This window comes from Mustela erminea, chromosome 14 (assembly GCF_009829155.1).
Source record: "Mustela erminea isolate mMusErm1 chromosome 14, mMusErm1.Pri, whole genome shotgun sequence".
Lineage (NCBI taxonomy): Eukaryota > Metazoa > Chordata > Mammalia > Carnivora > Mustelidae > Mustela > Mustela erminea.
This window is the reverse complement of record NC_045627.1, coordinates 86130090-86151762: the sequence shown is the minus strand read 5'-3', so window position 1 is coordinate 86151762 and position 21673 is coordinate 86130090. Positions and strand designations below refer to the sequence as shown.

The window sequence follows — 21673 nt, the reverse complement described above, 5'->3', positions numbered from 1 at the left end:
TATCCACCCACCCATCCGCCCAAGCACTCGCTGTTCATGCCATCCATCCACCTACCCATCTTTCCATCGGACCTTCTGTATCCACCCATCTTTCCCCCTACTTGTTCACATAGTCACTGAATTGTTTGGACCCTCCCCCCACCCCCGTGCTCACAGTCCTGGGGAAGGCACGGACGAGGAAGACCCTACAGCTCTAAGAATTATGTGATTCTGGAGGTACAATTTCTGACGCTCCCCATAACTTTGTGTAAAGTCCTTCAAATTGGAAGGTCTTCGAGGCAGTGTTTAAGGATATGAGCCAAATTGCCCCAGAGATATTTGAAAATCATAGGTAGAAGCACTATTGTTAAGAGCTCAGCAAATCATTTCAAAGGTGTATTTTTTCCCTTTACCAGGGGTTTGCTAATAGCCTTTACTTGATTTATACCTTATTAGCAATTTCTAAGTTTTCTCTTTTGCTGAGTTTGTGCTTTTGTGTAAACCTTTTCTATTTGGTTCTCGTTTATGATCTCACATTCCCATCCAGAGAGTGGTGTTTTTAATTTTCTCAGATGGAAAGAAACTTCCTAAGCAAGTGGGTGAATTAATCACAAAAACCCACAGCGATGGGGAGGTCAGGCCGCCCAGGCAACCCTCAGTCATCCATCACCCACTGCAGAACTTCCAGGCTGCTTTTAATCTGCCATATTATCCCAATGTGGTCTCTCCCTTACCTCGTGGGGTCCCCTCGAGAGCGGTGAGTGGATTAAATGGGATCACATGTCTTTGTAAATTGTAAATCACTCCACAAATACACAGCAGCGCGAGTACTGTTGTTACTTAGCTCGCGGGGTCTAAATCGTGGAGGGCCTCTTCCAGAACCCCTGTTCGGTGTTGCTGGAAGCACTGCCAGTGCCACAGAACAGTCACTGAGCAATGCACCCACAGTCTCAGTGTGCACGGCTCGGCGTAGGCCAGACGCCCGTCTTCCCCCAACTTCCTCCGTACTCCTGGCTTCGGGCATAAGCAGCAAACGTTCAAAATGTTGCTCAAGTCTTAGCCTCGATGGGGACCCAAAAAGAGGTGAATCCTGATTGCTCTCGTGATATTCAGGTCATCCCAAATCAGAAAGAACTGATTCTAGATGGTGGCAAGGAAGAAAGCATAGCCTTTAGCACGCCTTGTGTCTTCTTTATTGAAACTTCCCAGAATCCGAACTCCAGAACCTTCCGCACCTGCCCGTCGTTGACAAATGGGACCCGATGCCCGGGGAGAACCATGCTGGTGCCCACGCCCGCTTCAAGGCGGCGGCGGGAGGTCAGCAGCACCTTGCAGGGATGGTCCGAGGGGCTTCCTGACAGGTCGTACCGTTAATGACCGCGACACCTGGGAAGGTCTGGAAGCGTGCGTGAGCTTGTGTTGTCTTCCCGTAGTTCACGTGAAGACCTGCCTTGGAAAGCCGTCTTGGACAAAACCAGTATCTGGGGGTTCGAGTGGGAGTTAGACTCTGGGGTCCACTGGCTCGTCAGCTGCTTGGAGCATTGGGGCTGAAAGCGTGGCGGATGAAGCCACACTTAAGGGAGTAAGAAAAATGTGAATCATTTGAACACGCGCAGAAAAAGATGTTTAGCATCATTGTAAATGTCACTTCCAGAGCGGATCCCCAGGAAGCAGTGCTGGCATTCAAAAAGTGCTCTTGGGGCTTCCTTTATTTTTTTGCGGGAAGTCCTCTGTTGGGAAGAGCTGGAGGAAGGGAGCCTGCTGTGGGGGGAAGGAGGCTGAGTCTGGGACACGCGCTAACCCGCAGCTGTGAGGTTTCACACGCGCTCGTAGAAGTGGGGGTGACGGCCAGCAACAGGACATTCTTCTCGCCTCGTGGAACTTGTACTCTCTGGGCGAAGACAGACTTGAAAAACTGTACTTTGAAAATCGTAGGTTAAAGAGCTTTGAAAGACACAAAGAGGATGGAAAGGAAACACATGGGCGAGGGGCCCCACTTGAATTAGGGGCTTGGGGAGGAACTGTCTTGGAGGTGACCTTGAAGTGAAGACCAAAAGGAAGGGCGGGTCAGAGAGCCTGCAAGGGTGGGAACCGACCTGGGTTTGGGCGGAGGAGATGTGGGGGCGGTGCAGGCCAGGGGCTTGTTGGGGGCTGGGTCAGGATGGGGGTGGGGCCCGGGGGGCACAGGTTGCTGGTGCTGCTGGAGAGAAGGAGGGTTGGGAGGAGTAGGAGCAAGCAAAGCGCGGTCCACAAGGTTGGAAGGAGGTTTTGTCTCCAGGGCAGTGAGAAGTCCTTGGAGGGTTTAAGGCAGGGCAGTAATCTGATCTGACCTAACCTTTCAAGCTTTCTTCCCTTCTAAGATCACCAGTGTCCAAGCTAGGATCGCTTGCCAAATTAAGGGGTTTGTGTCTATTTTAAAAAGGCAGGGTGTGCTTCTTATTAAAAAAAAAAAAAAAAAAAGACACCAAAGTGATAGGCTATAAATTCTAGTTCTATTTTTGTGTAATTAATAGGCATTTGGAAGTCAGTGACAAGAGTCTTGCTTCAGCACATGGGGCAGAGCACTCCCCCCGCCAACACCCTCGCTTCTCCAGCCTTGCATACGTGATGTACAAAGGAGTTCACTTTGCTGTCCCTACAGTAAGCATCCTTTAAGGCCTCGACTTCAAAGAGCCGTGGAAGAGCCCTCTCGCACTCCGTGTGTGCATGAGTGTGTGTGTTTGTGTGTGCGTCTGAACGGAATTACTGCATAGTTTTCAGGCTGATGCTAAGATTAGGGGTTTGGAGCTGTTTGGGTTTGTTTTGTCCAGACTGGCAAATGGCTCTGAGCAAAGAATGTTCCGCGGCTGCCAGCAGAGAACAGAGAGCAGCGTGTTGTACGCCCAGGATAACACAGGTGAAGGAAATCAGAGGAGGATGACCCCTCACTCTTCAAGTGGTGTAAATAGTTTACATTAAGACGAGGTTGGACATTCAGGAGTAACATCTCCAACTGGATCGAATAAGCACGTTTAAGCTGGAAGCATCGCCACGCTGTGTCCTCCAAAGTTGGTATCATCAGTTCATTCAGTCCCATTGAGTTCAACTCAGGAAACATTCGTTACATACCTACTTGCTACACAGCTGTCTGGACGCGGAGCACATCTGGATGGCCTCCACCCAGGTTCAACCTTCTCTGATGAAAACTAAGAAGACATCAGGCCTGCCTCTGACTCAGGACCAGCCCACTGCAGGAAGTGGGGTTAGGCAACCAGTCATCACAAAACCACTCATTTACTCAGCTCGTATTTACTGTGCCCCTGTGTGCCAAGTCCTGGGGAGCAGAGTGAGGGCACAGACACAGAAGGCAGGAAGCTTCTGGAAACTCATACTGTGGTGGGACGACAGGCAAGTAAACCATGCTGATTATGTGCTAGAACCTCAGGACTCTGCCGGGGGACATTTTGGGGGCCATGAGGCTCCCTGCGGGGTCACCTAATCTAGTCTCTTTACATGGTCCTGGATTTCATAGCATCTCACCAATAAGTATTGCTGCTGCAAGATAAGGAGACATTTTTTGACATAACCATTATACCAATTCACACTTAAAAACAACGGTAATTCATTGTGAACAAGGAGCAAAACATTGAAAGGGATGGTGGGCAGGGAAGACGTCCAGGAACTCAGTCCAGTCTGAACCCCGAAGAACTGAATGGGGTTGAGCAGGCTGCCCAAGATTTTCTAGCTCACATTACTGGAAAACTGGTTTTCTGTTTGAGAAGACCTCTATCTGAAAATGTGTTTCAAGGAACTAAAGGGAGCTTTTCAGTGAAAGATTCCTCAGAGTTTGGGATGTGATTAGGAATAGATAGAAATTAGATGTATTCGGGGAGTCTGTACTCTTTGTAGACCTCACATTCTTGAAGAATGCAAAATACACATAATTAAAACTCACCCCCCCTTTTGAACGCTGAGGAACTGAGATCATGAAATACATTTATCCTAAGGGGATTTTAAAAGAACGGATTTGTGGGACACCTGGGTGGCTCAGTTGGTTAAGCAGCTGCCTTCAGCTCAGGTCATGATCCCAGCTTCCTGGGATCGAGTCCCACATCGGGCTCCTTGCTTGGCAGGGAGTCTGCTTCTCCCTCTGCCTCTGCCTGTGTTCACTCTCTCTCCCTCTCTCTCTCTCTCTGACAAATAAATTAAAAATCTTTAAAACTTAAAAAAAAAAAAAAAGAATGGATTTGTGGGAAATCATTTTCCCATATTAACTCTTCATTTAAAGATGATTATTTCTTTTTCTCAGTGAAAGGTTAAAGAAAAGCTTTGCATCAGTCTTCAAAGTGTAGGGGGGAAAATGGAAATCTTTATCCAAGGAAGGGACAGAATGAGGGACTCTAGTAACACTTAAACACTGCTGCTCAGAATCGGCTTAATTATCCAGCCAGAGTTATTCTGTTGGCTATATCCTGACATTATCATAATGGGGAAAGGAACTGGCAGGAGAGATTCTTGAAAAGAGTTCAAGAGAGCACACCGATACAGAGAACGTTCTTACTCCTCTCTATGTCAATAGCTGGTACTCTCTGGAAAATATGGGCATTTGGCTACATTTAATGCAGTACCCCAATACTGAAAGTCACTGCCCAAGGGCATAGTAGAATCCTCCTCCTCTCTTAAGCTAGACACAAAACAGAGAGGTCAAGCTGGAGAGCTCCGTCGGCATAGCCCCTGCTTCTTAAATAACCCAGTTTGGGGGAAATGCCCGTAGGAAAACTTGACTTTGCCCCTAGAGGATTGCATTCCAGTGTCCTAGTGCGTTCGTAAACCATGTGGGTGTTACTGGGTACTACCCAGTAAACTGTGCGTGTGGCTATGTCTGTTTTAAAGAGAAGAGAGCTGGGGCTCAGAAAGTTGAATGAACTGCCTACATTTTCCAAAACTTCCCAACCGGAAGTTCCAGGACATAAGGCCGAGTCGCCGGGTGCCGAGCCCCTGCCTTCCCACTTTGCTATGACTTCCCTCAAATAAAAATTTGCAGCAGCTAAGCATCAGGAATAGGAGAAGGGCATGTGTCCTGGGGTAATGGTCAGAGATAAGCATGCTCACCTTCCAGAAGGAGGCTTCGAGGGACCTCCTTGCTGCTGGGCTGTATGCATTAAGGTTGAGGACGAGTGGTGGGGAACTGGGCCATTCAGCCTGTTTCTGGGTTTGCCACATGGACACGGCCCCAGCCATGTTTGGGTTTCATGTGAGGACTGAAGCCTTCTCGGTACAGATCAATGTCCCTGGATGACTTCTGGGAGGCAGGCGAGCTGCCCCAATTTTAAAACCTTTAGTTCGTCAGACTCCCTTCAGCTTATGTTACAACAGCAAAGAATTATTTCCTGTCATTGCTTGTTAATCCAGCATTTTATTTGTGGTAGAACATGTGTGAAAACATTATAGCTGAAACTCTGCCAGTGCTTCCCTCCCCCTCCTACGCACACAGACACACACCCGTGGCCTCCTCCTCTCCCCAGGTCATATGGCACGGAGGCTCCAGGGTGAGGTCAAGGGTAAACGCTTAGGCCTCTCTGCCATCAACGATATCCAGCAGAACCCACCTCAAGCTCCGCTAGGTCAGAAACTCTGTGTATTTTGCCCTTGCCCAGGTCCCAGCCCCTAAAACAGTGCCTGGCACGTGGTGAGGTGCAGTAAGTACTTCCTGAATGAAAGGCTGGATTGCTGGAAGGATGGGTGCTTGGATGAGTGGATCGTGACGGAGGGACGGAAGCAAGGACAGTGGGAGAAGGGATCGTAGTTGTAGAGGGAGGACCGGTGGACGGCTGGAAGAAGGACGGATGGGTCCGTGGGTGAATAAAGAATGGTGGGTGGAATGACGGGTGGACGGACGGACGGACGGACGGACGGTGATCGCCGCACAGTCAGATATACGCACAGTGAGGCCGCCTTTCCCCTTTTGTATAATGGCTGAACCTCTGGAGAGAAGGTTCTGAGATGGCTGTCTTTTAGAGTAAGAGCCGAGAACCCCCAGGGAAATGGGTGGTGAATAGTGACGGAGTCCGCTGCTGCTTTTCCCCACGTACTCTGGAGAGCAGGGTGGCGGGAGCAATTCGCTTCCAAAAAGTGAAGCTCTTCTCAAAGCGGCTTCTCCTGAAAGCCTTTGCTTGATTTAGCTGCAGTGGGAGGAGAGGGCTCAGAAATATAAAATCTAAAAGTCGTGGCAAGAGTAAGGCCCTATAGACTTCACAGACCACTCCCTGGTCTGCAGAGAACTTTCTTCTCTCCTTTCTCATTCAATCGCACCTATGAGAAAAGGACAATATAATCATCTCCATTTTACAGAGGAGAAAACCGAGGTTTGGGGAGCCTACCGGCCCATAGGTAGTGTGCATCAGACTCCAGACGTCGGCCCACAGCTTCTGGTTCTCAGCCCGTTCCTCGGTGCCTCCCCATGGGTGTCTGAGCAAAGGAAACTTCGGTTCCAAATCACTGGGTGCAGGGGTGCAGGGTGGGGTGGAGCCAGGGGCCGGCCCAGTGTCGGGAGCTCAGTCAGACAAGGACAGGACTCAAACTTCAGTCCTGGCTGGGTGGCTCAGAGGTATCCGGCATGACTACTTCTTCTACCATAATTGATTCCAAGTGGCTTCCCCGTTACAGACTCTTAGAGGCAGCAGTGACTGGCAAAATCTGCCTGCCACCATGAGAACGTCTGACTGCTCCGGCGCAAAGAGGCCAGCATTCTCTCCGGCATGCATCCTGCCCCGACTCACCTCAGGGTCTGTTTGCATCTGCCAGAGCTCAGTCCCTGATGAGCCCCACGCAGAGACAGGAGAAATTCACCTGAGACACAGTCTCTGATGGGCCAGGTCCCCTGCCTTGAGCCCCCCAACTCTGCAGGCCTGGATTCAGGAGGAAACCGCCATCAGCACACAGAAGTGAGAGGTCTGATTTCTGGAAACGTCCAGAGATCTCCCCTGTACCTCTCAACGGACTGGTGGAGCGCAGTTGGCCTCTTTCCTTATTAAAAATTCTAGGAAATTACATTTGTGCTTTAATTGTTTTCCAGGGAGGAGGAGCAGAGGTCAAAGTTCACATGTAAAAACATGAATTATAATGTGCCGCAGATGGCTTCCTTCTGAATCCCAGGTGTTTGCTATTAACAATGGAAATGTCCTACTAAGGACGTTTTTGATCATTTGCTCCTGGCCTTGTGCTTTCTTTCGCCTTCTGCGGCCCATCTGGTAGGCTCACTGGGTCAGCCTTTGGCCCTAATGCAGTCACTTTCTGTTCCTGGAGCTGACAGGAGGAATTCCTTTCGGTCACCCCGGGTTTCATTCTGGCGCATGAGCCGGGGTTCTCAGGGTCGTGCCCCGTGCCCCTACGGGTGGGCAGAAGGCAGACTCAGGGTCACTTCCACCCCCATCCACACACACCTGGCAGGGTCTCCCAGCAGAGCCATGCTGCTTTCCAGGTGGAAGAGCCCTTCCTTCCTCTGCCCGCTTGTTGGGGCCAGAGCAGGCTCCCCGCCTCCCCCAGGCGTGTGCCTTCTCGATAAATCCCAAGACGAGGCCTCTGCTTCCCATTATACCAAAGACGTTCAGGGAGGTCCCTGAAAGTACGTTTGGAGTAACGTGCAGGATCTTGGGGTTTTGCTTCCGCCTCTACCTGACTTCAGGGAGCCCAGGCCTCAGGACAGCTACCTATCCATGCATGCTGATGGTCCTGGCTCAGTCATCTGTTCCAGGTCCTGCTTGAGACTGCCTCGAGGCCCCCGCCCTGGGAGTAACTTCTAGAAGCCGCTCCCCAGGCCTCCTGACTGCCTTGGAAGCAAGATGGGCTGCCCGTGCAGAACATGGGACATCAGGTCAGAGAGCTGTGTTCTGTGACCTGAGGTGACTGTGCGGAGGTACATAAGCTCTCAGAGCCTCGTGTCGCTCTCTGCAAAATAGAAACGATGTAATCTGACCCGTGGGGGTATGGGTGAGCGAGAAGGCCCCCGGAGCCCCTGGCCCACAGCGCGGGCTCGCTGACCATTCGTATCTATGCTCATTACCCCTGACCGGGGCGGTGGGGGGGAGAATGCTTGCAACGGGCCGACCTCGCTGAGCGGCACCTCCATCCCGCCAGGCGGCCGGAGACCAGGCCGGTCCCAGCAGCACCGCCTTCTTGCTCCCTCGATTCCAGACTCACTGATCGAGTTTTCAGTCCTGGGCACAACTGTGAGAAAACTAAAGGTTTTGGTTTTTTTGAAGATGGTCCTAGAACCTTTGGTTTGAAACTTGACCAGGTTATCGGTGACCTCCTGCACCCTCTTGCTGTACACAGGCCTCGGGCTCGGCTAGGAAGGGGCGATGATAGCCACGCCGGGTTTGCGCTCCTAGAGGAGGAGGCACGCGGAGGCCTCAGCTCTGAACTGTTGACTAATGAGTTGTTTTTGAAAAATAGGTCTTCGGGCTCGTTATGGAGGGAATGCTGCAGAATGAGTCATGAGATGATGTTCCCCGAGCACGGGGGCCAGGTGTGCTATGTTCGGGCCTGGCCTGGGCTGTGGAGGGCAGGGTCAGAGGACCGGGGAGAGGGTGCTCCCGTGACCGGAGCTTCGGGAAAGCCTCGGAAGGAGCCTCCAGGGTCCGCGGCCGAGTGCGGCGGGTAAAAGGGGTCCAAGTGCGTTTTCATTTGTTGCTGCTCCTCAGTCCCTGTTCCGGTCGAGTGAGAGAAAACCCAGCCCTTCCATTCTGGAGCTGGGTCTTTTCGCTCCTTTCACACTGTGTATGCATTTAATTGAGGGAGCATACTTAACTGCCTCCTATCTCTTGGCCTCCTGAGTCATTTTCCTCTCAAGCTGACATGTACTTGTGGCTTTAAAGTCTAAAGATTGCTATGTTTGGGCCACAATTAGGATAAATTCTGCATCCTGTTGAAATGCTTCTAGGTCCTTGAATGTACAAGGCACTTGTAGTCAGTAATTTGAAGTAGCAAAGCAGCGATTCTAAAAAGAAATACACAGCTGCTTCCGATGAACACGGCACCCAGCCTCTCCCCGTGCTCCGAAGGTAAGTGGAGGCTCGCCCCACTTCTGTCGGAAGCTCACTGACCCTGACCCGTGGCATGTAAAGTAGTTGTGGTACCCGGTTCCTACAGATGCGAAAAAGAGGCTCAGTTTTAAAACGTGGCTTTAGTTGTGATCGATGGGGTGCTCACACTCCGTCTTCCACTTCGGATTTTTCTCCCGGCTCCGTGCAACACGCGCCCCCACCCCCAGGCCTGCCGAGTATGTCACTTCTCCTGTCAGGAGGAAATAAAACTCCACTCTAGTCTGCAAAAAGAGACCAGCAGGAAGCAGAATGTCGGCACCACATTTTCTAGAACCAGCTATGCCTTAATCATTTATCAGCTGTGGGAGAAGTGAGGCGGTGGTAGTGATTTTTTCTTTTCCAATCGATTTAAGCAAATCTGGAAGGCTTCCCATCTGTCCCAACTTCCTGTGACGCTGGCTTTTCCTGTCACACGGCTGTGTCACCTCCAAGGGGTTCCTAGCAGCTGTGCAGGCCACTTCCCCTCCTTCCTCGGGTCACTTCTGTGTCTTTCCTGCAGTCAGCACAGACTGATGTCACCCCCAGAGCTCGGAGCTGGGAACCCGGACACTGGGACCCAACCCACATTTATTAGAAGCGAGGACGTCTCAGGAAACCTGGCGCACAGTCACCTCCCTTCCCCCTCAATCCAGCCCGGTCACACCTGCTTTCCCCGGCTGCCTCGTTTCCAACAAGAAGGACCATTGTCTCCGGATAATACCCGGAGAGCTTTCGCAAGGCAGATAACTGCCGACTTCTACTGTCAGGGCTGATAAATTGGCTTAGTGTGGTTCTCCCCACGAATATAGCAGGGAAATGCACAATAGGCACCTGCAAGCAAAGAATTTTCTGACTGCACATTTGTCAAAGTAAAAGTAACCCCTAATAATGTTCTACTTGGCAGCTTTGTGACGGCTACAGTAGAAAGCTGGGCAACATTTATAGTGAGAAGCCTTAAGCGGTGTTCCTCTTTCGAAAAGTGGGTTTTGTGTTTTGTTTCCCCCCCCATGTCTGCAGCTGCCTGTTTTGTCCACGTTTTATTTCTGACCTTGCACTCTGTGTGGTGAATTTGCTCCCAAGTGCCCTTGGTAGTGAAAAACTTGAGGCAGAGGAAGATGTTACAGCAGAGGTCACGTCTGAGCAGGAGAAGGTCACTCCGTGTGGTGTCCGCCCGTGAGCCGAAGCAGCAGTTTTTCTGGGTCCGACGTAGAATCACTGGGAAGCATTCTCGTGTGGAGGACAGGTGTCTTGCAGAAGGCCTTCTTTTCTAAATAATGTTCCCGTCTTATTGCTTTGCACCGCTCTCTCCTCGCTATATGTCAATTCAATTAGCAGCTCTCCTGACATATTTGGCATAATTTACGAGAAGTGTTAAAAAGCACTTCATGATGAGCTTCCCGAAAGCTCTGGAAGGAACTGAAGCTTGTCTTTGTAAGCCACTGACCCTGGGCTACAGAAGACCTCCCATAGTATGGGCAACAATGTAGCCCAATGTAGTGCTGTTTTCATCTGTGCTGCGGGGGAACAGGGCTCCCCCATGAGGCAGGAACAGAACCAACCAAAGGCAGGCAGAATTCCCACACTGCGGAGTTGGAAGCGAGAGGAAGGAACTTGCTTCAGACAGAAACCTCGTGTTCCATGACCAGAAACTTCCGTGGCACTTTAATTAGTAAATAGTGATGATTGGTTCGTCATTCTGGTGCAACACTGAAGGATATCCGAAAATGTATTCATGATTTGAATTTGGCTTTAAAAGACAGGTAGACGGCGCCTGGGTGGCTCAGTGGGTTAAGCCACTGCCTTCGGCTCAGGTCATGATCTCAAGGTCCTGGGATCGAGTCCCACATCGGGCTCTCTGCTCAGCACGGAGCCTGCTTCCTCCTCTCTCTCTCTCTCTCTCTGCCTGCCTCTCTGCCTACTTGTGATCTCTCTCTGTCAAATAAATAAATAAATAAATAAATAAATAAATAAACAAACAACAGACAGGTAGATACCCATGGAATTTTTAGCATCTGCCTAAAAGTACATAATGTCTTCAAAATGCTGTACATTCGGGCTTTTTTCCCTTAGAGAATGGAACCATGGTGTAAAACAGAACAATTTCTAATTTGAGTGCATGGAAGGTGACCTTTGATGCACCTAGATTGTATTTCTTATTTTCTGACCCAAGTAGATGTGGGTTTATCCCTATTACCTTTATGACCTCTCAGTTTTAAATCTAGGTCAGTTGTTCTCAAACCTTATTTTTGATAAATAATGCCAGAGCATGGATGAACCTTGAAAACATTATGCTAAGTGAAAATAGCCAGATAGAAAAGGTCACCTTGCATGATTACATTTCTATGAAATGTCCAGAACAGGCAAATCCAAAGAGACAGAAAGCAGGTTGGTGGTTGACAGGGACTGTGGGGAGGAGGGAACGCGAAGTGATGGCTTAATGGGTATGGGGTTGGTTTGGGGGCTCAGGAAAATAAATATTCTGGAACTACTAGTAGGGACAGTGGTACAATATTACAAATGTTGTAGCAGCTACTACATGGCATACTTTTAAATGGAGGACTCTGTTATGTGAATTGTACCTCTATTTTTTAAAAAAATCACCTGGAGGGCTTATTAAAACACAGGTGCTGGGCCCCAACCCTGAGTTTTTCTGAATCAGTAGGTCTGGGTGGGGCGTGGGCATTTACGTTTCCAGTAGGTTTCCAAGTGACGCTGATGCGAGGACCACACTTGGAGAAATACCGATCCAGGCATATGGTGGGCAGCGGGAGGTTATGTCCTTCATGTTTAAATCAGCACATCAAGGGTGTATTGATCACTGGCCATGTTCTGGCCATCCCCTCCAGGTAATGCAGTGCGCACGGACCTCCATCATGAGGAAAATAGGTTTTGAAATAACTGAACTTGGAATCAAATCCAGGGTCTTCCATCCCCTAACTGTAAACTCACAAAGCAACCCTTCGCCTTGCTGGCAAAATGAGAACAGTCCTACGTGTCTCACTGGATTGCTTGGAAGTTTTAAGTCCAAAAGAAAAAAAGTCTAAAAAGGAGAAAGAAATATTACTGAGAAAGCACCCAGTATGCCACTCAGCTTAAAGAAGGTTCTCAATATATAGTTATTTTTGAAAATATGTAGATATGTTAACCGAATATAATTATAATTTTTATATGAATCCTATGTTATATGGATAAGCATGTGTGGTATATTTTATGTATATGTAAATATGCATCCATGTTTTATTTCTATGGATAGAGAGGTGGTGTGGGGCATAGGTGTGTCCCGTAGCTCCCTTGGCAAAGGCCCTACAGGGGGACAGTGGGAAGGGCTCCAACCATATTTGGGATCCTCCTCAGAGCTTGGATTATCATAGACTCTTGGAGACTCCTTCTTGAGTAAGGAAGTGGGTAAGTGATTCCATGAAAGAGTAGTGAACACACTACCCAAAAACTTTAATTCTGCTGTCACCCAAAGCTCAGAGGCAGAGCTGGCACCTAGGAAGTAGGGTGATGAGCTTGGCTGTGCCAAGCATCTTCCTGATGTCATTCTTTTCCTTGTGACTGAATTGAAGAAATCGCCATCTTAGTAATCACTGGGCTGATAGATACATCCTGTCCGTGGGTTCTTGACACCGTGCTGGGAGCCGCTTCTATACCTCGTTTCTGGTCCATTGGCACATTTTTCATCAAGATAAATGAACCGATCTTTGACTCCTTAAGCCAAGACCTCAACAGTTCACTGGACATTCTGCAACCAGTGGCTGTTTAGATGGAAACATTTTAAAATATACGTCAATACGAATTGTATTTTATCAGAGGAATCTAATATTTGGTGCCATCAAATTCCCTTTGGAGATTTGTAATCATTTTAACTCACTGATTACTGTTTATTGGAGGAAGGGCCATTGAGTTAAGTATAACTTCAGATATTCTCTATTTGCTTGTCATTCAAAAATAGCTTGCTTGGGGCAACTGGGTGGCTCAGTCAGTTAAGCGTCCAACTCTTGGTTTCTGCTCAGATCGTGATCTTAGCCGATTGAGCCTCATTTTGTGCGAGGTTGTTAAGCCTTTGTTCCTGGAGACAAACAGTGGACATGTGGGCAGATTGAGCCTCATTTTGTGCGAGGTCGTTAAGCCTTTGTTCCTGGGGACGAACAGTGGACATGCGGGCAGGTGTTGTCAGCGGGTGCCATGAACACCTGCCCGCCCTGTGCCTTGACAGCTGACTGTTCCAGCTCTTTCCACAGGTTCCCGTTCCCCATGGTGTTCAGCAGCTGTAGCAAGAAGGACCTGGAGGTCAGCCTGGAGAAGGGCGTGGGGATGTGCCTGTTCAACCTGCCGGAAGTGAAGCAGTCTTTTGGGGGCCAGAAGTGCGGCAACGGCTACACGGAACAAGGAGAGGAGTGTGACTGCGGGGAGCCTGAGGTAAGACGCTCGCCCCGGGGCCGTGGTCTTGCGGCCGCGGCTCACAAGGCAGTGTGTGTGCGGAAGAAGGATGCTGCAGAACGAAAGTGCTAGAAACTCGGGAGGCAAAGTCCTAAACGGCCACCTCGAGCAGCCACACAAGCCAAGGTAGCGCTCTTGAATTGTGACAATGGCGGCTCTGGTTGGAAATGTTAAAGAATCTTCTGTGTTGAAGGATACCATGTAAGTGAGGGGAGCTGAGGACAAGAACAATGGAGAAGCGTTTAGCTTTGAGTTTAACAGAGAAGCAAGCTTAGGAATGCTAGCCTCAGATGGCTAATAAGCATCATTTCTTTCTCTTTGTAAGGCGAGGGACCAGAGGGGAATTTGAATAAGCAACATTCATTTTGAACCAAGAGCCCGCCTCCTCCCCCGTTACATCTCTGCCTGATGCACGGCCACCTTTGTATGCACGAGAGCCGAGGCTCTGGGCTTCTGCCTCCTCCCTCGTTAGCGGAGGCTCTGGGCTTCTGCCTCCTCCCTCGTTAGCTTTCAGAAGCAATAAGCCAAAGCAGGAAACAGATTTATCCAGCAAGGGGCTTACTTAACCCTGTTTCCCAGCCAATGTCAGGAAAATTTCTTGTCTCTGTAGGGCCCAAGATAAAGTTAATCAATGTAAAAATTATAACAGCCACATTCTAATCTCTGAATGATCTTGAGAAGGAAAGAGACGGGATATAGTGAGACCTCCTGGTAAAAGCAAGTGCCTCCTGGAAGCTCGGAGGAGGTTGTGTTTAGAATAAATCAAAGCGAGCTGTTTGTATTGCAAGACTTCTGCATGTGGGATCCCCTCCCCGAGAGCTGATGCCAGCTGGAATGGCAGACGGGTTCAAGGCGGGCTTCACTGGATGGACAGACAGGCTTGGCGAGGGCTCAGGAAGAGCATGTTTGGGAGAGCTGCTCTGAAAGGGGGTGCTGGGGTGGAAGGAAAGGTGCAGAAACCTTGGATTCCTGGGTTTATCAGACAGGCAAGTGGTTGTAGAACCTCCTTCATCTGCTTGATCTCCCAGTCTCTGTGGTTTCGCAAACCAGTGGGACCCATCTGGGGCTCAGTCTGGCCATTTCTGCAAGAAGGTCAGGAGTGAATAAGTACCAGGGGATGGGGTTGGTAGGGCTGGTCCCATCAAATGCTGTGTGCCCTTTCCAAACCCGGGATTCATCTCTGAGAGCAGCTCTGGTCCAGAGCAGCAGGAATTGTGGTCGCAAGGTGCTGGGGGGGATGGCTGAGCCGGAGCAAGACCTCGTGCATGGGGCTGTAGAAACTCTTCTTCAGATTAGTGGAGGAGCACTTGAAACTCTCATGGGATGGGGCATGCAAAGGGGAAATTCCATAGGGATTTTGCTAATTACCTGAAGAAGAAAAACAAAATTAGTTTAAATTACCCGTGGTTCTCAGGAGAGGCCATGTGGACTTCAAACGGTTTGTCTTTGATTTGAACTCCTCGTAATTGCTTGTTTAATCTAAGTAAATTCGACAGCTCTTCTTAGAGTCATGAACTCTAAGGTCTAGAATGACCATTAGCAGTCACTTGCTCCACATTCCGGTACCAACACCGGCCCTGCTGCCACCCTCCCCGTCACCGCCATGGTCACCATCCCATATCACCCTGCCATAACCACTGTCATCCCCGTCACTGCCATCCCTACCGGCCCCAGCACCACCGCCGTCCCCACCACCAGCACCCCACCACCATCACGTCAGCAAATGTTTGAGTGCCCGCAACTGGCCAGCCACGGCCGTGACCCTCAACGTCACCTCCATCGAGGAGGCGTTCGGCTTTGGGAGGGTGCCTACCGTCTCTCCAGGCAGGATGCGGTATCGCAGGGCAGCGCTGATCAAATCCGACTCCTTCCTCGTGGAGAGCCCCATTCCAGCTGCACAGAGTTCCCAACTGGATATGTCTGGGGTTAGGGTCCTTACTTCCCAGGGTAATTTCTTGATATTTGAAGAGAACTGGCATTCTCCTCGTCTAAAATCCTTTTGTCCAAGAACTCTTTCAAAGTCATGGACGAGACTTTTGCTTCAATTTGCAGTGCTACAGTTTCTGCTTTTCAAACTGCGTCTAACACTGTAGCAACCCACAGTACCCAGTTTCCAGACCGCTGCGGCCAAAACTTACAGCCACAGCTGGGCTCAGTTCGCCGGGGCTCTTTGTGTCCATCCCCAGTGCTCAGGCACTGGAAGTACTTGTTACCCCCGTGCTTCTCTTGGCCCGCGTACCCCCTCACCCATAGAGGGACTTGGTGTCTCACCACATCAGCGAGCAAATGGGATCAGAACAACTTCCCCAGCTCACAAGTGGACCCGGCTTCTGCCCCCTTGCTCCCAGAAATAACCTCCACTGTTTTCAAGAAGCCGCACTGTAGACACCCCAGTGCGCTGCAGTGAAGAACTGGGTCCACCGCCCCCAAACCAAGAATGACGGGGTCTTTGCAGCGTCCTCTAATGGCTTCATTATTCTTTTTTTTCTTTGGAGACCTAGTGTTCATTGGCTCTGTTGAACTTTGCTATTGAGTGCTAAGATAATACGTGTATCAGCAGAGGAAGAATGTTTCTCTTCTGATAAGTACAGTCCCGTGGAGGAAAGAGATCCTGGGTTGCGACAAAGGCAAGTGGCTGCTGAAGCCTTCCGTGCAGGGCATGGATTTACATCCACCATAAGGATGTCCTGACAACTCACTCCTTCATCCGGCTAACAGGGTTGGGAAAGCAGCCCTGTCTCCTTGTTTAAAGTCAATAGAATGCCAGTAGCCTGCAAATATCCATTAAACTTAGTTATCTTTCTCACATTATCAATCCCCTTTGAAGTCAAAGCCATGCCGCTTGGCTGCGTTTCCATTTGAGCGGCTGCTTATAGTATCTGGTGGTTTGATCGGAGGTGGGGGGAGGTGGTTCTCAACGAATCTTAGGATCCAGTTTTCAGAGGGCTGATTTCACTTAGAAGCTCGGGGAAATTTGTGATTGGGTTAGTGTGTCATTAGTAGAGCCATTTAGACCTTAATGTGCAGCATGACACTGCTGTATATTTGATGACACTGATCAGGAATGCAATCAGTTGACTCCTTTAAAAAAAAAAAAAACCCACTTCCTAAATTTTGTAAGATTGTAAGTCCATGAGTTAGAAACCCTTGCCGTCTTGAAAATTACAGCTATGACTTCTGGTTGGCACTTTTATCTTATTGTATATGTTATATACTCCGGATGTTTATAAAGTCCTTGAACGAATTTAAAATTTAATAACTCTGGATGTATGTGTAACAGGGGCAAATGATAAACACCACATGAGAGCATAATTCACAGTCTTATGCAGGTTACAGTTCAGAGATCTAGGATAGTCCTAAACCTTCTGGATTATCAACAAAATGTTGTTAATTGTGTTTATAATCCTAACAATAAACTTATTTGCAGAAGATGGTTTTCAGGAGTAAACGACTTTACTCTTAAAACAGTACATGGTTGGCTTCCCTCTAGCTAATAGTGTATACATTCTTCTGCTCATGTCATATACTAAATAGAAGGACATTGATAAATTAATCCAAAGACCCTATGGCCTCTTCCTTCTTTGTATTTTTTAAAGATTTATTTATTTATTTATTTATTTGACAGGTGAGATCACAAGTAGGCAGAGAGGCAGGTAGAGAGAAGGGGAAGCAGGCTCCCCGCTGACCAGAGAGCCTGATGCGGGGCTTGATCCCAGGACCCTGAGACCGTGGCCCGAGCCAAAGGCAGAGGCTTAACCCACTGAGCCACCCAGGTGCCCCTGACCACTTCCTTCTGATAATTCAATTTCTTCTAAAATGCGTGAAGTCCAGGTTATTGGGATGTCCTAAAGTCCTAGGCACTATGCGTAGACCTTTTGTAGACAGCTAAGCAAAGATGTCCATGCCCTGTAAGGTTTTTGTTAGAAAAAAAAAAAAAAAAAAAAAGCAGATTCTTATGAAGAACAGCTTGGCAAAGGAGGTTTTCTCTCATTTCAGAGAGAACAATGCAAGTAGTATTTGATCTAACTGTTTAAATCCCTTGCAAATCAGCGGGCACAGGACCTTCCGGTGATCTAGGTCATTGTGCATTTCCGACCTGCGAGGTGCCTTGTTGGGTGGGGCAGCCCTGCTGGGCCGAGCAGGAGTCTTGGCTACAGCATTTGGTGGGATCGCAGGGAACGGTGGTCTGAACACAACCGGGGGACTTCACGCCCTGCCGGCGTGCTCCAGATGAAGAGGGCCAGTCTTTGAAAGAGTTCCGTTGGTGCACGTCTCTGTGTGTTTCTAAGTCAGCTCCAAGCTTGCTGGTGATCCCGATAGAGTTCGCTGTGGGGAGACCTGCCACATCTGCGAGCTTGGCCGGACGCGGTAGCCAGGCTTCCTGCAGGCTCCCTGCCCTCACCCCCCGCCAGAGGCACTGAGGGCCACGGACTCTTCCCGGCGGCTCACCCCGTCCGTTCAGAAGCACTTCCCAGAGGCTGGGCTTTGTCACAGATGAAGTCACTCTCGGCCAGGCTGGTTTTCAGCTCAAGAGACAGGCCCTCTGGTTCTTCCTTCCCTTTATGGGTCCTGCCTTCTGTGAGTAGTTGTCCCCTATGACCTGCGGCCGTGTCACACAGAGCCCACTCCCCTCTGCAGGGATGTCTGAATGTTTGCTGCAACGCCAGCACGTGCACCCTGAAGCCGGACGCCGTGTGTGCCCATGGGCTGTGCTGCCAAGACTGCCAGGTGAGTTCTCTGGTCCCGAGGCCACCCCCGGGCTCCGCGGGTTCCTCTCTGGGGCAGGACACAGGACACCTGGGCTGTGAGAATGGTGGCCCCTGACCGCACAAGCCGGTGTCCCCCACCGCCTCCTCCCACCGTCACCCTGGCACACTGGAGGGCTACATCAGCTGTGATGAGTTATTTATTAGTGGGGCGAAAGCAACGCAGCCAGAAAAACTCCGGCTCCGTGTTAAATGTGCCTGCTGTGCCATTGGAGGTGCGTGACGTCTCCAGTAATGGGACCAACTGGGGAGCCGGGCCCGACCCTTGTCACTCCACCCCTGCTTGACCCCAGGAGCAGTTGCCTGCGGGGCCGAGAAGCCGTGTGGGCTCCTCCAGGGGTGTGGCGCCAACATCTGGATCCTGCGGTCCTCCTAACACAGGACACCAGCCGGCCGGCCCAGCCCACCGCACCCGTTTCCGGCTTTGGCTCTTCCTGCCACCAGGACTGGGTTCATTTTGGCAATTCCAGGGCCTGTCCCGTTACTCAGAGCCGAGATCTGGAAGTCCGAGATTTTGGTTCAAGGATTCCAAGGGTGGACTTTATATCCTTCCAAATTAAGCAATTGATTCTGGCCTTCTGCTCGCAGGAAACTCCGTCTTAGCTCCCCCGCTAGAGCCCGGTGGGTCACAAGGGCGTGACACAGTCTTACGACCGGCTTGACATATCCGTCCTGCCCTTTCTACTTGTGACTAATTTCTGGGGGATTGTTCAAGGAAGCGGGCGCTCCTGGCGCAGAGCTCCTGGCAGGGAAGAATGTCCGGGACGAGCAGGGGGGAGGTCGCTGGCTGTGCGGCCTCCGAGCAGCCACTCTTCGCCCTCGTGTCTTCAACCACGTAACGGTGAGGCGGTGGCCGACGGTTCCCAGCCTCTCCTGTTGCTGCCTTGCTTCGTCCCTTCTCTCCTCCCCCACCGTGGAGTCTGGCAGACAGGTTTCCAGCTCCGCGATTTGATGACAAAGTGAAACGTTATTGTGACTGAGCCCTTGGGATGGTTTCTGTCATCGGGGCACAGCGCTAACACCATAGGTGCCCACGTCATCATAGAACACATAACAGTGTTGGCCACCAGAGATCCTCCTTCCAAACGAAGGAGCCCATCAGCCCGCACGCCCTTCCCACCCCTCCTCTGAGGGAGCAGTGCCAGCCAGCAGCCCGTCCGCTCAGCAGAAAACCCGGATAGTGCATGACATTAAAAAGAAGCAACTCTTGACTTCATCACCCTCCACCCCCATAGAAGGCGAACCCCAGAGCCCAGGACGAGGTTCTGTTTATTTAATGACTCTCGGGGTCTCTCTTGCTTTGGAATCCTTGCCCTTTTATTGAGGCTTCATGAGGATGGCCTTGCTCCGTTCTGCCCCAGGGGCGCTGCTGGGCAGCCGCTCCCCCTTTCCCGCAGCGCACGTGCTATAAACAGCCTCTCCTTCCAGCTCAAACCTGCGGGAACAGCGTGCAGGGACTCCAGCAACTCCTGCGACCTCCCAGAGTTCTGCACGGGGGCCAGCCCGCACTGCCCCGCCAACGTGTACCTGCACGACGGGCACCCGTGTCAGGGGGTGGACGGCTACTGCTACAATGGCATCTGTCAGACCCACGAGCAGCAGTGCATCACGCTCTGGGGACCAGGTAGGTGGCTGCCACCAATGGGCTCAGAGCGGTGGGGTTGGGGAGCTCACTTGGTTTCCAGAAGCACCACTCCTGCCGTGTTCCATCTACAAAACTTCCTTCCATTCAGCTGCAGTGACTAGCTCCCTGGTAGGTCTGGGGCCATGCTAGGCACTGGGCAGGCAAAAATGGGTGCTTCCCAGAACCTCTCCTGAGGGCTTACTGTGGTCCAATGAGGAGAGACGTGTCAGCACTGACTGTGTGCCCTAGGAGTGACAGGGGAGAATCAGCCATGAACCCTGGCCTCAGATAGCTTAACAGTTAGACAGCTAGACAGACAGCTAGAACCTTCCATCCACTCTGATTATGTGTAAGTGCTTCTTGGTGCTCAAGCAAGGACCCTAACTGGAGTCTGGGGATGTCAAAGAGAGTCACTGCAGACTGGATGCATGAGTTGTCTGTGACTAGGAGGGACAGGGAGAGGTTGTTCCTGATGCAAGGAACAGCAAGCTGGCCGTGGGTTGGGAAGGGACACAGAAGGCACCACTGGCATGGGAGGCCTGGATACTGGAGCGCAGAGAAGGAACATGGACACAGGTGTTTAAGCTCTTTGAAAGCCATTTTGGTTCTAAAAGCTGAGTGATGGACTTGTGTGTTCCAAAAAAGGCACCCAGGCGGGCAGGTAGCTAGGAAGCAGCTGCTGGGGTAATTAGAGGCTGTTGACTCACTGCGTCCTGTGTAGGGGAGGCCGGGCTCGATGGGCAGTATGACTTGTCCCTTCTGACTCCCAACTTAGAGATAGGGACAATAGCTACAGTTTAGAGAAGCCGAAGCCCCAATTCAGAGACTGGAAGACAGTTTTGTGAAGTAGTGATGCTGGGATTTGAACTGAGGCCAGATGACCCAAAGGCCACAGACAATGCACACATGTAGTCACACCAAAGACCAGGCTTAGAACAAAGCTCTACTGTTCCAACAGATGCTTGGAGGCAAAAGGGAATAATCAGTCCCCGGACACGTCTCTCCTCTGTTGACCCATCTTCGGGGGCCAGAGGTCCAGGGCCCTGGGGGAAGCCAGGGCCCAGTGGATTTCCCATCGCAGGGTTTGCTGCCTCTGTCCAGCTCCAGGATTCCAGTAGTAAATCCCATGGAGAGCACTTTCTAAGAGTGCGGTCCCCACCCTGCCTGTCATTGTCCCTCCCGCCTTGCAGACATGACCTCAGCACTGGCCAGGGACACCAGCCGTGGCAAGATGACTGTGGTCAACCAGGCAGAGAGCCAGGCAAGCTCCAGAGGCAGGGAAATCTGATATGGGCCTCTGTCAGGCGTTCGTTGTGAGGTTGTGGTTTCAGGAGTGAGGAGGACAGTAAACTAGGACAGATACTCATGGCTTGGGCTTTCAGTGTGATGTGAAAGCCGTGAGCAAGCCGGGAGAACGGGGACAGAGGTTTCTGAGGGCCAGGCCTGTCACGGAGCCCACCGCCCCACCAGCCAAAGATGCCCCTCCATACTTGGACCTCCCTGAGGGGCGAGAGGAGCGGCACAGATGCAGCATCGAGGGCCTGAGGCGGCCTGTTCGTCCTGTCTGTGGGGCATTCTCCCAGTGCTCCTCAGATTTCGTGGGTCCACGGGCACAGGAGGTAGGGGGCCTGTGGTATCTGGGGCCTTATGCTTCATCTCTGGACCCTGCCCAGCCCTCTGTCCTGGCCTCCTCACCGGCTGGGCCAGAGGACCCCAGGTCAGGGTGGGATCTCTCCATCTCACACTGGGTGAAGGCCTTGCGATGACAAACACAAAGAAGGCACTCACTATACACCGTC

The 21673-nt window shown here is 50.8% G+C and overlaps 1 protein-coding gene across 1 annotated transcript in view; it reads left to right on the top strand.

Moving 5' to 3' along the window:
• The window catches only part of ADAM12 (ADAM metallopeptidase domain 12), a 323414-nt gene that overhangs the window by 257665 nt on the left and 44076 nt on the right, over positions 1-21673 (top strand). Inside the window, exons 12-14 of the mRNA XM_032313677.1 lie at positions 13286-13463; positions 18123-18212; positions 19679-19874. Of these exons, the coding sequence (XP_032169568.1) occupies positions 13286-13463; positions 18123-18212; positions 19679-19874 (464 nt within the window). The remainder of the gene's footprint in view (positions 1-13285; positions 13464-18122; positions 18213-19678; positions 19875-21673) is intronic.